This window comes from Pristis pectinata, chromosome 5 (genome assembly GCF_009764475.1).
Source record: "Pristis pectinata isolate sPriPec2 chromosome 5, sPriPec2.1.pri, whole genome shotgun sequence".
NCBI lineage: Eukaryota > Metazoa > Chordata > Chondrichthyes > Rhinopristiformes > Pristidae > Pristis > Pristis pectinata.
In genome coordinates, this window is record NC_067409.1 from 76,950,436 (window position 1) to 76,963,624 (window position 13,189).

The 13,189-nt window shown below is 44.5% G+C and overlaps 1 protein-coding gene across 1 annotated transcript in view; it reads right to left on the reverse strand.

Moving 5' to 3' along the window:
* The window catches only part of jarid2a (jumonji, AT rich interactive domain 2a), a 288,957-nt gene that overhangs the window by 6,855 nt on the left and 268,913 nt on the right, over positions 1–13,189 (reverse strand). The window contains 4 exon segments of the mRNA XM_052015784.1: positions 2,593–2,776; positions 6,646–6,776; positions 7,872–8,054; positions 11,551–11,656. Coding sequence (XP_051871744.1) covers positions 2,593–2,776; positions 6,646–6,776; positions 7,872–8,054; positions 11,551–11,656 — 604 coding nt within the window.

The following is a 13,189-nucleotide window of genomic DNA, read 5'->3' on the forward strand; positions in this document are numbered from 1 at the left end:
TACCCGTACATCTTTGCAATGTGGGAGGAAACCGGAGCACCTGGAGGAAACCCACACAGACACGGGAGAATGTACAAACTCCTTACAGACAGCGACGGGAATCGAACCCCAATCGCTGGCGCTGTAATAGTGTTGCACTAACTGCTACGCTACCGTGCCGTCCCACGGTATCTCCGAGATTCTTGGGCCGTCTTGCATGCACTGCTCTTTTGAGGTCTACCCACAGATTTTCGATGATGTTTAGGTCAGGGGACTGTGAGGGCCATGGCAAAACCTTCAAGCTTGTGCCTCTTGAGGTAGTCCATTGTGGATTTTGAGGTGTGTTTAGGATTGTTATCCTGTTGTAGAAGCCATCCTCTTTTCATCTTCAGCTTTTTTTTTACAGACGGCGTGATGTTTGCTTCCAGAATTTGCTGGTATTTAATTGAATTCATTCTTCCCTCTACCAGTGAAATGTTCCCCGTGCCACTGGCTGTAACACAAGCCCAAAGCATGATCGATCCATCCCCGTGCTTAACAGTTGGAGAGGTGTTCTTTTCATGAAATTCTGCACCCTTTTTTCTCCAAACATACCTTTGCTCATTGTGACCAAAAAGTTCTATTTTAACTTCATCAGTCCACAGGACTTGTTTCCAAAATGCATCAGGCTTGTTTAGATGTTCCTTTGCAAACTTCTGACGCTGAATGTTGTGGTGAGGACACAGGAAAGGTTTTCTTCTGATGACTCTTCCATGAAGGTCATATTTGTGCAGGTGTCACTGCACAGTAGAACAGTGCACCACCACTCCAGAGTCTGCTAAATCTTCCTGAAGGTCTTTTGCAGTCAAACGGGGGTTTTGATTTGCCTTTCTAGCAATCCTACGAACAGTTCTCTCGGAAAGTTTTCTCAGTCTTCCAGACCTCAACTTGACCTCCACTGTTCCTGTTAACTGCTATTTCTTAATTACATTACGAACTGAGGAAACAGCTACTTGAAAACGCTTTGCTATCTTCTTTTAGCCTTCTCCTGCTTTGTGAGCATCATTTATTTTAATTTTCAGAGTGCTAGGCAGCTGCTTAGAGGAGCCCATGGCTGCTGATTGTTGGGACAAGGTTTGCGAAGTCAGGGTATTTATGAAGCTTTGAAATTTGCATCACCTGGCCTTTCCTAATGACAACTGTCAACAAGCCATAGCCGTAACAAGCTAATGAAGGTCTGAGACCTTGGTAAAAGTTATCTGAGAGCTCAAATCTCTTGGGGTGCCCAAACTTTTGCATGATGCTCCCCACCTTTTTTCACTCTAAAATTGTACAAAACAAAAATAATACACTAATCTTGCTTAAAATGTTGAAAAGAATGTTTCATCTTCAACTTGATGACTTTTGGAGATCAGTTCATCTTCTACTCACTGAACTATTCACAGTAACAGAAATTTTGACCAGGGGTGCCCAAACTTTTGCATGCCACTGTATATGGACAATGACAGCATGCAAGGGGCTCAGACTAAGGTAGGAAACTCGGCTGAACCTCAGGAATATACCAACTCCTGTGGAATTATAACGTCCCCCACTTGTTGAATTGTAAAATGGAATCTTTTGCATTTACCTGAAATAACATATAGGACTTCTGACCATCCCTTGGGAATGCAATACTTGCCCAACCTTGCTAACTGCTACCCAGGTCCCCTGTAGCCAGGTGCACCACATTCAGCCCATGGGGTGGGAGGTCAGGCCCACAAGCACTCACTGTCCACACTGCCCTCACAGCTCTCTTCTGTCCCATCTGACCACTGACCCTGGCCATTCGCTCACCTAGAGTCCCCACTTCTTAAAACCAGTGGCTTACGACTTTGCAGATGCATGTGGGTACTGAAGGGAAGGCTGCAGAAATGCTGACTATACACCAGAGGTAGGTAGTCAACATTCACTTCCACTACTGTCTCCCGAGACCAGATCCATATCTTCAGAAAGGGGCTCCAATGGGAAGGACAGGTCTGTCATTGTATAACACGGGTACGGTACAGTACAGTGGGTATGGTCTGTCTCTGTATAACACAGGTACAGTACTGGTGGGGACAGGCCTGTCACTGTATAACACTGGTACAGTACAGTGGGGACACATCTGTCACTGTGTAACATGGGTACAGTACTAGTGGGGACAGGTCTGTCACTGTATAACACTGGGGTACAGGTCTGTCACTGTATAACACTGGGGTACAGTACTGGCGGGGGTGGGTCTGTCACTGTTTGACAATACTGTACAGTACTGATGAGGATGGGTCTGCCACCGTACAACTCTGGGTGGCAGAGTTGCTATTCTTGGAGTTAACCTTGAATGTTCTGGCCCAGAAACCAAGATTCACTCAACAATCCAGGAGAATTATGGTTGTAAAGTGCTATAGGATTAGCTGCAAGCTATTCTATTCCTTCTTGTGGCTACACGACACACCCAGCATTCATCTTCCTGTGGTCTGTGTGTTGCATCCACAGGACATTCCCCCTGGTTAAGGTTGGGAGGGGCACAGGAGGACCTTCAGCAGGAAGACGGCACGAAGCAAAGGTTTTTGTTGGTTAGTGATTATATTTGAACATCTCAAAGCAGCTTCTACTCACCATGGACAGGTAACACAACTGCTGGCAGACTTGGCACCTCCTCTCCGATGTTTCAGACGCCAACCACTTCCGTGGTTTCTTCTTCATTTCCATCGTAGACAAATGGCTCTCATGGCTACCGTAACGAGCTGAAGAATGCAAACCTGCATCAAGCAGCTGCTGCCGCTGTCTCGACTCTGTATCCCTGAGTAAACATTGGACATTACTACTCAGACTTCAAAGACCAACTTAGAGTTCACGTCATAGTTGTGAAGGCGCATCATTTCTTTGCTGCAACTTAGTGGGAAATCAATTTGGCGACAAAATGAACAAACTTGGACCTAATAGTTCACGAAAAGGAAAACTCAAAATACAAAGCTTTGCTCCCATTCTAGTTTTTGTGGCGTTCCGTGGTTAATTGATTTTCCAGCTTTTCATGCAAGATTCTTAATGCTGGCAAAGAGACTATTATCCAGTCAGGCTTGGCCAGGTTCAATCCCAGGTTCCAGAGGTGAAAATAAACAAATGCGCTAAAACTCACCTCTCCCAAACATGCTTAACTGTTTGCTTACGTTTCCCAGCAGCCACCCACTATGGATCTCGCACTTACACAGAACAGTACAGCACGGGAACAGGCCCTTCAGCTCACAATGCCAACTACCTGCGCATGATCCATATCCCTCAATTTCCTACCTGTTCATGTGCCTGTCTAAATGCCACTACCCACCACTACCCCTGGCAGTACATACCACTCTGTGTAAAGAAAAAACTTGTACCGCACATCTCCTTTTAACTTTCACTCTTTCACGTTAAAGTTATGCCTTCTAGTATTTGACATTTCCACCCTACGAAAAAGACTATGTTTCTCATAATTTTATAAACCTCTATCAGGTTCCTCTCAGCCTCCAATGCTCCACAGAAAACAAATCAAGTTTGTCTGACCTTTCTTTATAGCTAATATTCTCTAATCCAGGCAGCATCCTGGTGAACCTCATCTACACATTGCTGCTAATGCCTTGGCTTTTGAGGAATGGCCTGGCCCTCTCAGATTCCTTCAAAACCTTTTAAGCTTTGCAATTCCAGCTCATCATTTCCCTTACTAACAGACTGATACAGGATCGGTTCAGATCAGGAATGGAGAAGTAGGAGCCAGAGATGGCACATGAAGAATTTAATTCTGTGGGCAGCTTTGCTGAGAAAAATCCAGCATCATCTCTGTAAACTGGTCTCTTATTCTAAAGACTGGTGAGCCTGAAGTACTGCAACATAAAGCCGTCCAAATACACTGCACTCCGAATTCTGGCCGACATGCTGTCCAAGTATCCAGAGTATCCCTTATTAGGAACCTCACACGGTACCCAAAGGTCATACAGATAAAAAGATCTTTTATGTTAATTTACAAACTACACTATTTCCTATTGTATAAACATGCAGATGTGGGCAGAGAAATGGAGTTTAACCTGGATAAATGTGAAGTGTTGCACCTTGGTAGGACTAATGTCAAGAGGCAGTACCCTCTTAAGGGCAAGACCCTTAACCATGTTGAAGAGCAGAGAGACCTTGGTGCAAGTCCATGGCTCACTGAAAGTGGCTACACAGGTAGATAGGATGGTTAAGAATGCTTATGGAATGCTTGCTTTCATTAATCGAGGTATTGAGTATAGGAGTCAAGAAGTAATGATGCATCTCTATAGAACTCTGGTTCGGCCACATTTAGAGTACTGCATACAATTCTGGTCAACTCACTATAGGAAGGATGTCAAGGCTTTAGAGAGGGTGCAGAGGAGGTTTACTAGGATGCTGCCTGGATTAGAGGGCATGCGCTGTCAGGAGAGGCTGGACAAACTTGGGCTCTTTTCTCTGGAGTGGTGGAGGCTGAGGGGTGATCTGTTGGAAGTGTATAAAATTATGAGGGGCATAGATAGGGTGGACAAGTAATATATTTTTCCCATTATTGAGTGATCCAATACCAGAGGGCATGCATTTAAGGTGATGGGGGTAGATTCAGAAGAGATGCAAGGGGTAAGTTTTTTTTTTACTCAGAGAGTGGTGGATGCCTGGAATGCGTTGCCTAATAGGGTGGTGGAGGCAAATTCATTGGGGGCTTTTAAGAGGAGCTTGGATGGGCACATGAATAAGAGGAAAATGGAGGGATATGGGCATTCTGTAGGTAGGAGGAATTAGCTACGTCAGCACAACATTGTGGGCCGAACGGCCTGTTCTGGGCTGTACTGTTCTATGTCCTGCTGCAAGAAGAACTTCTCACAGTAGAGGGACCATCACCAGTCATGAGAGGGATAAGGTGACGCTTGTAGTCGTCACTGCACATGCAGACATAAGTTTACAACAGACATACAAAAACAGGGGAAGATGGTTGGGCCTCAGACATTTCCCCCAGAAACCCCTGCAATGATGCCCTGGGGCTGGGCTGATTAACCTGCAGCAACCACAACCATCTTCCTTTGTGCGAAGTGTGACTCCAACCATTGGAGTTTTTTCCCTTTGATGCCCATTGACTTCAGATGTACCAGGACTCCTTGATGCCACCGTCAGTCAAATACTGCCTTGATATCAAGGGTAGTCACTCCCACACCACATCTGGAAGTCAGATCTTTGGTCTGTTTGGACCAAGGCCGTGGTGAGGTCTGGAGTCAAACAGTCCTGGCAAAATCCAAACCAGGCATTGGCAAGTAGGTTACTTATGAGCAAGAGATGCTTGATAACACTGTTGACAACAACTTCCATCACTTTATTGATGATTAAACATCAACTGCTTGGACGTAATTAGCCATACTGAATTTGTCCTACTTTTTAAGAACAGAGTGGAACAGTGACGTAACTAATAGAGCTGCTGCCTCGTAATCCTGACCTCGGGTGCTCCTATTCAGTTTGCACATTCTCCCTATGTCCGTGTGGGTTTCCCCCAGGTGCTCCAGTTTCATCCCAAAGACCTGCAAGTTGGATCAATTGGCCACTGTAAATTGCTCCTAGCATACAGGGGGAGTGCTGCAATCTGGGGAAAGCCGAGGAGAATTTGGGAGAGAATAAAATGTGATTGGAGAATTAGTGTAGATGGATGGTTGATTGTGGACGTGTTCTCAGTGTGTTGGGGGCCCTGTTTCTATGCTGTTTGACTCCATATTCAAGGGATATACCTGGGCAATTTTCCAAGCAGATGCTGGAGCTGCATTGGAACAGCTTGGCCAGAGCTGCAGCTAATTCTGGAGTGCTGGGCTTCAGCACTACAGATGGTCCCATAACCTTTGCTACATCTCAGCTGTTTCTTGGTATTAGGTGGAGTGAATCAAATTGGCTGGAGTTTGACCTCTGTGATGGTGCAGATCTCAGGAGGAAGTCGAGATGGATCACCTACTCAACACTTAAAACTACTTCAGCTTTCCTTTAGCACTCACATGCTGGGCCTCCCCATCTTTGGGGATGTTCTCGGAGATCCCCCACTTTGCTGTTTCTTGTTCACCAATATTCATGACTAGATAAGTCATAGAGCATGGAAACAGGCCTTTCAGCCCAACTTGTCCATGCCGACCAAGATGCCCATCTAAACGAGTCCCACTTGCCTGCGTTTGACTCATAGATGTGGTAGGACAGCTGATCAGTTGGCTGTGAGATCACTTTTCTCCACTTATTGCATTCGAATCAGCAAATATATTACTACAACAGTGCTCCACACTGGCTTTTTTCCCCCTACACACAAATTCAGTGGAGCTTTGCTTCAATATCCAAGAACCCGTATGCACTGAACACACTCGCTTTTTATTAAGGCAGTTTTCAATCCAATTTGCCACCCTTCCATTAATGACATGTAGCACATTGGTCTTTAAAAGCATCTCATAACTCCTGATGTAAATAACCCTGCCAACATTGTAAGCAGTTTCCTCTGATGTAATACAAACATTAAAGTGAAGAGCAACCAATGTTTCACCCCCCACCCTGATGTGCTCCTAACAACAGTCATCTTCAGGGAAAAACTTAGAAGAATGGGTTCCTCCTTGTCGGTGAAAGGAAGCTTAGGTCACCCACCTTAAAGGCTCCAGCTAAACACCCAAGACGTACCTGAGTTCTTGCAAAAGTGAAGAGATGTGGCTTAGTGTTGACCCACTTTCCCGTTTTGACTCCGCTGTCGCCATAAGGTAAAGTAGTTTCTCCATTGAGAAAGCATTAGCAATGTATCGACGTTTCAAGTCCTGTGCAGATACAACAAAAACACGTGCTTTAGGTGGGTGGGGGGGGGGGGGGGGGGGGGGGTAAAGTCCCACAGCAACCCCCAAACACAGAATGCAGTCACGTGCAGAACAGGGTGACTTTAACCTTGAACTTGGTGACAGAGGGGAAGAAAGAACCAAATGTGGCCTCCAATGTTGAAACGTTCAATCTGATAACTTGCTTTAATAGCAAGGGGGAATTTAATTAGTCAGAAGCATCAGCACATTTTTCAGATGTTTTCATTTAGTGTGATCCTTAAAAGATAGTTCCCAATTAAACAGTTCAACACCAACCAGGCAGCAACCTGACCAGACCCCTGGAGGCTTCCCATAGCTCCTGCTCACACTGGCACAGCACCCTGCCCTTGTCCCACCAAACTAGGGCCGGGGCTGACCCAACACATCCCATGTTGGCACAGGGCTGTTCCCCACCCAACTTTTCACCCCATCACCAGAGATAGGGTCAATCCCACACACCCTGCCAGGGTCATCATCTCTCCTCCTCCTCCCACCTGACCTTTAACCCCACATCCTGGGGTAGTGGTGGAGGCAGGTACATTGGTCAAATTCACTAGATAAGCATATGGAGGAGTTTAGAATGGGGGGGGGGATATGTGGGAGGAAGGGGTTAGATAGTCTTAGGCAAGGTTTAAGGGTCGGCACAACATTGTGGGCCAAAGGGCCTGTAATGTGCTGTACTGTTCTACGATTCTATCCCTGCCTCCATCAGGACAAAGAGGTGTTCCCCCACGCCCCATACCAAATCGTATGGGACAAAGCAGTCCCACCACCCCTGCCCTGGTCCCGCCTCACAGCCTACACTCCCCCAGTCCCACCCAAGTTGTTGGGACAGGGATGCTTGCCCTACGCCCTTCTCCCACCTACGCACCTGGGCCAGGACAGGGCCGGTACCTCCACCTCCCCCCCCCCACCCAAACACTACCAGGCCCACGCGTGCCAGGAGAGGGCCATTCCTCACCCCTTCCCTGTTCCCTCTCAGATGTCGATCACTCTCCCCCACCACGAACAGGTCATTTCACATGTGACAGAGAGCATATAGGAACATGGGCTTATTACCTTAGCAGCTTCATAGCCTGTTTTTAACCACTGTGTCGTTGCAAAATGCACAGCTTCGGAAACGCTGTATCCACAGCACACTTTAGAGACAAAGGACCCTGGGGAGCACACAACAAACTGCCCACTCTGCTGTACGGTGCGACACACTTTGATCCCCTCCTTACACAGGACCTCTGGAGAAATCTAGCAAAGCAAACATTGGACAGTTAGGATCCACGCAGCGTCTAAAGTGAGGTGTTGGTCAGAAGGTCATTCGTCCCACTACAGAGAAATACTCATGCTAACTAACATAAAATCACACAGTCAAATATGTTCTAAACATAGCCACGCACCTGTATTTATAGCGTCAGACAACAGGTTTCAAACTAACACACATGTACTTCTGTGGGGCCTGCAATGTGCATGATTTTAACGCTGGACTAAAATTGCATCTACAGACATACGAATTAGGAGCACAAACAGCTATCAGACACTGGAATGCATTTTAATAATGGATCATGGAGGGTGGACAAAAACAATGTGCAATTCCTATCCTTACTATCCTGTGCACTGATTTTGATGTGCAGTTATTGTTATATAATCGCAAAGATCAGCAGCGAGATAATTGGCCAGTTTATCTGTGAAGACTGGAGGGAAGAATGTTAGCCAAAGTACTTGAGTGAACTTTTCAGGTCTTCTACAGGCAGTCAGTTCTTAGTTTATTGCCTCAGTAGAAAGACAGCCTCTATAAGTGATGTACTCCCTCAATACCGTACTGAATTGTCAGTCTAGATCGTGTATTCAAGCCTGAGGGTCTTGGACCCACAACCTTTTGATTTGCTGATATAACAGGGAGACTTATTCACGTATGGACATTTTATTCAGTGGTTTGGAGCAGTAAAGAATGGACACAGCAAAACCAAATCTGGTGCATGTTCTGGGGTTGTGTCACATCTCTTGCCCAGGTGATAGTACATACTTACTAACGTTTTTTATCCATTCATCATTCATGTACACATAGCACCGGATCCTAGCCCCTCAGATAGAACAGTATGCAATTTAGCAGTAGAAACAAGCAATGTTCTTGGTACCAGTAGAAGAAATGATTCCATTGCCATTTCCAATTTTTGTTACAAGGGTTCAAGTAACAATAATACATTTGTACAAAGCTGAAATGTATATTTTTTTTAATCTATCTTTTTTTTAAAAACAGCCTTATTAGGACGATATATGTAATAGTAACAAATTGCAAAAACCTACGATTCTGAAAACGTGTTAGAAGTTCCACCTCCATAAACTTTGTGGGCTGAAACCAGATTGTTTTCTAATACAGAGTCCAGCCAGGCACTGAACTATTAGATACCTGCCAATGGCAGGTCTACGTGACCCAAGGTTAATCGGTTGAATTGACATTGCTGCTATTATTATAATGGACTTTTCCATAAGCTTGGTTGCATTTCCCTCCTGTAAAATATTTAAGGACCAACCAGACTGCTTTAAACGTGACTCCTTCCTCTAAAGGAGGGGCTGGTAACTCATTTAGAAACAGTGATTGATGCTGCAGTCACAGCCCATGAAGATAATACCATTGCTTCCGAAAGTCACGAACACAACTTACCAAATGACATCCTACAATCATGAGGATTGTACAAGAAGGTTCTACAGAAAGGATCTCAAGAACTGCTCTACAGCTGGTGGACTGAATCATCAAGATTCGAATATATGCATAATACAGCACTTACAACTCTACCTAAATTACTGACCAGCCTGCCTGCGCAAGGACACCCTCCTCAGTTTGCAAGAAGCCCAAGATTAATGGGGCAAGTTCTGATAACATCCTGGAACTTAAGTGTGGAGACAACCCAACCTGACACCAACACCAGGTAACAAAACGAAAAATGCCCTGTACTCTCACACGAACGGAAATCACATAAATGATCAAGCAGACCACCCCAAAATGCTCTTTGGCCACAGATTGCTTTATGAGTGCCATCACAGCTGTTAGATGTGCCAATAAGCTGGCCAATTAGCCCATTGCAAAACTGTAAATTGAGAAAAACATAAATAGCAAAGCAATCCACTGTATGGGCCTTGGTAGATGGATTAATGCCGGTAAAGATACCTGAACAATTCCCTAGATTTTCTTTGAATGGTATTGTGGAATTGTTTCCATTTGTCCAACAGGCAGAGGAAGATTAAGCCCAAGTGCCTCAACTGAAAGAAGGCTCATCTAACAAAGCAGCACTACCTCAGCAAAATGTTAACAGAGATGTAGGTTATTGGGATAACAATGCACTAAAGCCCTTCCGCCATAACGTGCTAAAGGATACAGAAATATAACAAAGTGCTGGAATGCTCAGCAGACCAAGCAGCATCCATTGAGAGAGAAGCAGAGTTAATGTTTTAGGCAATGACGCTTCATCAGAACCATTCATCAAGATCATTCTGATAAAGGGAAAATGACTTGAAATGTTAACTGCTGCTCCCTTGACAGATGCTGCCTGATTGGCTGAGCATTTCCAACACTGCTTTTATTTCAGATTTCCAGCATCTGCAGTTCTATATTTTTCTAAAGAAAGCAGCTGATTTAGCCTTATTGATAGAATCAATATGTACTGCAAAGTGGGATTGAGAGTTGTAAAGATAGTAATGGCAACATGGTCTTCTTCAGGGGATGGGGGAAGCAACTTATGGTCGGGGTTCAAGAGGTAACATGGGAAAGAGATGCAAAGTAAATTCAATGGGTTAATTACATCTTTCAGATTCTACTCTTTGCTCCAACCTTGCACTAGATTCCATTCTAATCACAATTTCTTAGACCACTGTCCTTGCTGTAAAGCAAGCAGCAACTTCCTGGGCACTACGTCCGAACTGCAATCTTAAATGCATACAGGGAAAAGCATTTATCACCTTGACGTCTAAATCTCCATTTTAAATTCTGTTACTTTAATTGCCACAATTCTACTCCCAGCCACATCAACATTCCCTCTCAGCTGAATGTGTTGTCATCAGGAGGGACACAGTGGCACAGCGAGTAGCACCGCTGCCTCACAGCCCTAGCAACCCAGGTTCAATCCTGACCTCTGGTGGTGTCTGTGTGGAGTGTGCACATTCTCCCTGCGACAGCTTGGGTTTCCCCTGGGTACTCTCACGTCACAAAGATCTGCAGTTGATAGGTTAAATGGCGACTGTAAATTGCTAAGGAGAAGAGCTGGCTACCGTGTGTGGTTCTGTGACAGACTCAGAGGGGAGATGGGGGAGGAATAAAGTGGGGATTGGTGTGGGATTAGTGCAAATGGGTGCTTGATGGTCAGTGGGGACTCAGTGGACCAAAGGGCCTGTTTTTCTGCTGTATGACTATCTCCATGTCCAGGTATCAGCAACTGATGGTGTACTTTTTCAATATCTGATATGCCCCTGTCTGGTTAGTAACAGAAGGACTATATTTTTTTGTCTATTTACTTATTTCATTACCCTCTACTATTGTCTGTAGCTCAGTTGCAAAATAATTTCATGGAGCCTACCAGACAATAAACATACCTCAGCACAGAGGGATAAAAAAGTCATTTTGGTCTTCCTCTTCCCTTGCCACCAAAGACTGAGGAATAAGAAATTGGATCCATGACCTTCAGAATAGTCATTTCTGTATTAGGTACAAGGGTTGCAGTTGCTAGCCACAAATACACAATAGTTCTCTTACCATTATATTACTTTCAAGCATGTCGAGCCCTGACGTGCCATTAGCTTGCAGCAGGGTGTGCACCACTTCATCAAGTTTGGTCTTCTCCTCAGCAGGAATACAATACCTGAAGAAAGGAAGATAGCTGAAAATGTCACGGTCCAAAACTTGCAGGCAACAGGACACAAATGCACCAGTGCCTAAGTACATACCCTCTCTGCAGGTTTATAAACACCTGGCTGTAGGTTGTGATGGTGCAATAATTACTTTTCTCCCCCCCCACAACAGCACAGCAACAGTTCCACTGCTTCCATTAAACCTGTGGAAAGTTTACAGAAACACCAAAGAGCGACAACTAGGCCAGAACCCCCAAAAGTTTCTCGACTTGAAGAATCATGACAAAATATTTGTTCTCATTTCCTCACACCCCCCCTCCCAACACACACACAGTTTTTTTTATTTGAAAGATAAGAAAGCTCGTGATTTTCTCAACAAATTCTGTTAAATGGCTATTCAGAAATATGCAACAGAAAATCCTCCAAAAGCCTTCATCCTCTACAGGAAAATACTTACCATTCTTTCACTAATTTTGAAAAAAGAAAGCTCCAGACCACGTTTACAATCTTCACACCATCTCCAAGACATGTTATAAGAAAATGTTTCTTTGCTTAATTTCAACCTCAATTAAGTCTTCCCCAACTACACATCTGGGAGTGCAGCTGGGAAATTCACATTTTGCTAAAAATTGGTTTGAGTCACACAGTCCAAAAGCTTCCCACGTTCAAGCCCTGAACCATGCAATGTTACTTAAGGGGGGGGGGGGGGGGGGGGAATGCTAATGCGTCAGCACTCCAGAATAATAGAGGAAGCTGGAGTTGGTGCCGGGGGGTGGGGGGGTGTGGTGGTGGTGAGGCTGGGTGGAGGAGGAAGGAAATGATGAAACAAAGAGCCAGATGTGACCCCATAGTTAGGCAAGAACAGCTTCAAGTTCAGCTGCATTAAAGCCTCCCCCCCATTTCTTCATTTCTGTCCAATCAATCAAGAAAACTTGCTAACAACAAACAAACAATCTGCTGGAAGAACTCAGTGGGTTGAGCAACATCTTGTAGGGCAGAGGACGGTGGGGAGGAAAGGAATTGCCGACTTTTCAACCTTTCAACCTTTCAAAAATGACGCAGGGTTCTGACCCCAAAACGTCGACAATTCCTTTCCTCTCACAGCTGCTGTTCAATCCGCTGAGTTCTTCCAGCAGATTATTTGTTGCTCCAGATTTCAGCAACTGAAGTTTCGTGTTTCCAAGGAAACTTGCTAAATGTCTATAGAGAAATGTTTGAATGCATGCCATAAAGTGTGTTCAAATTTTTTAAAAGTGACCTATTACCAAGTAATAAAAAGGCTAAATATTGTGTTTTTCTTTTTATTTAAAAATAAGTTCATTGCACTTCAAACAAAAAGGTTAACTGACAGTTCAGGACATGGGGTGAAATATGACTTTTAGTAATGAACACATCAAATCTGCCTTTAATTTTACGCAAATACAGAAAATAGACTAAAAATTTAATGTGTCAACTACTAAAAGAATAATTGTTGTAACTTTTTATCAACCAATACGCTGAATAGAAGGGTCACTCCTGCTAAATTAATGGTTTGTTGTTTCAAA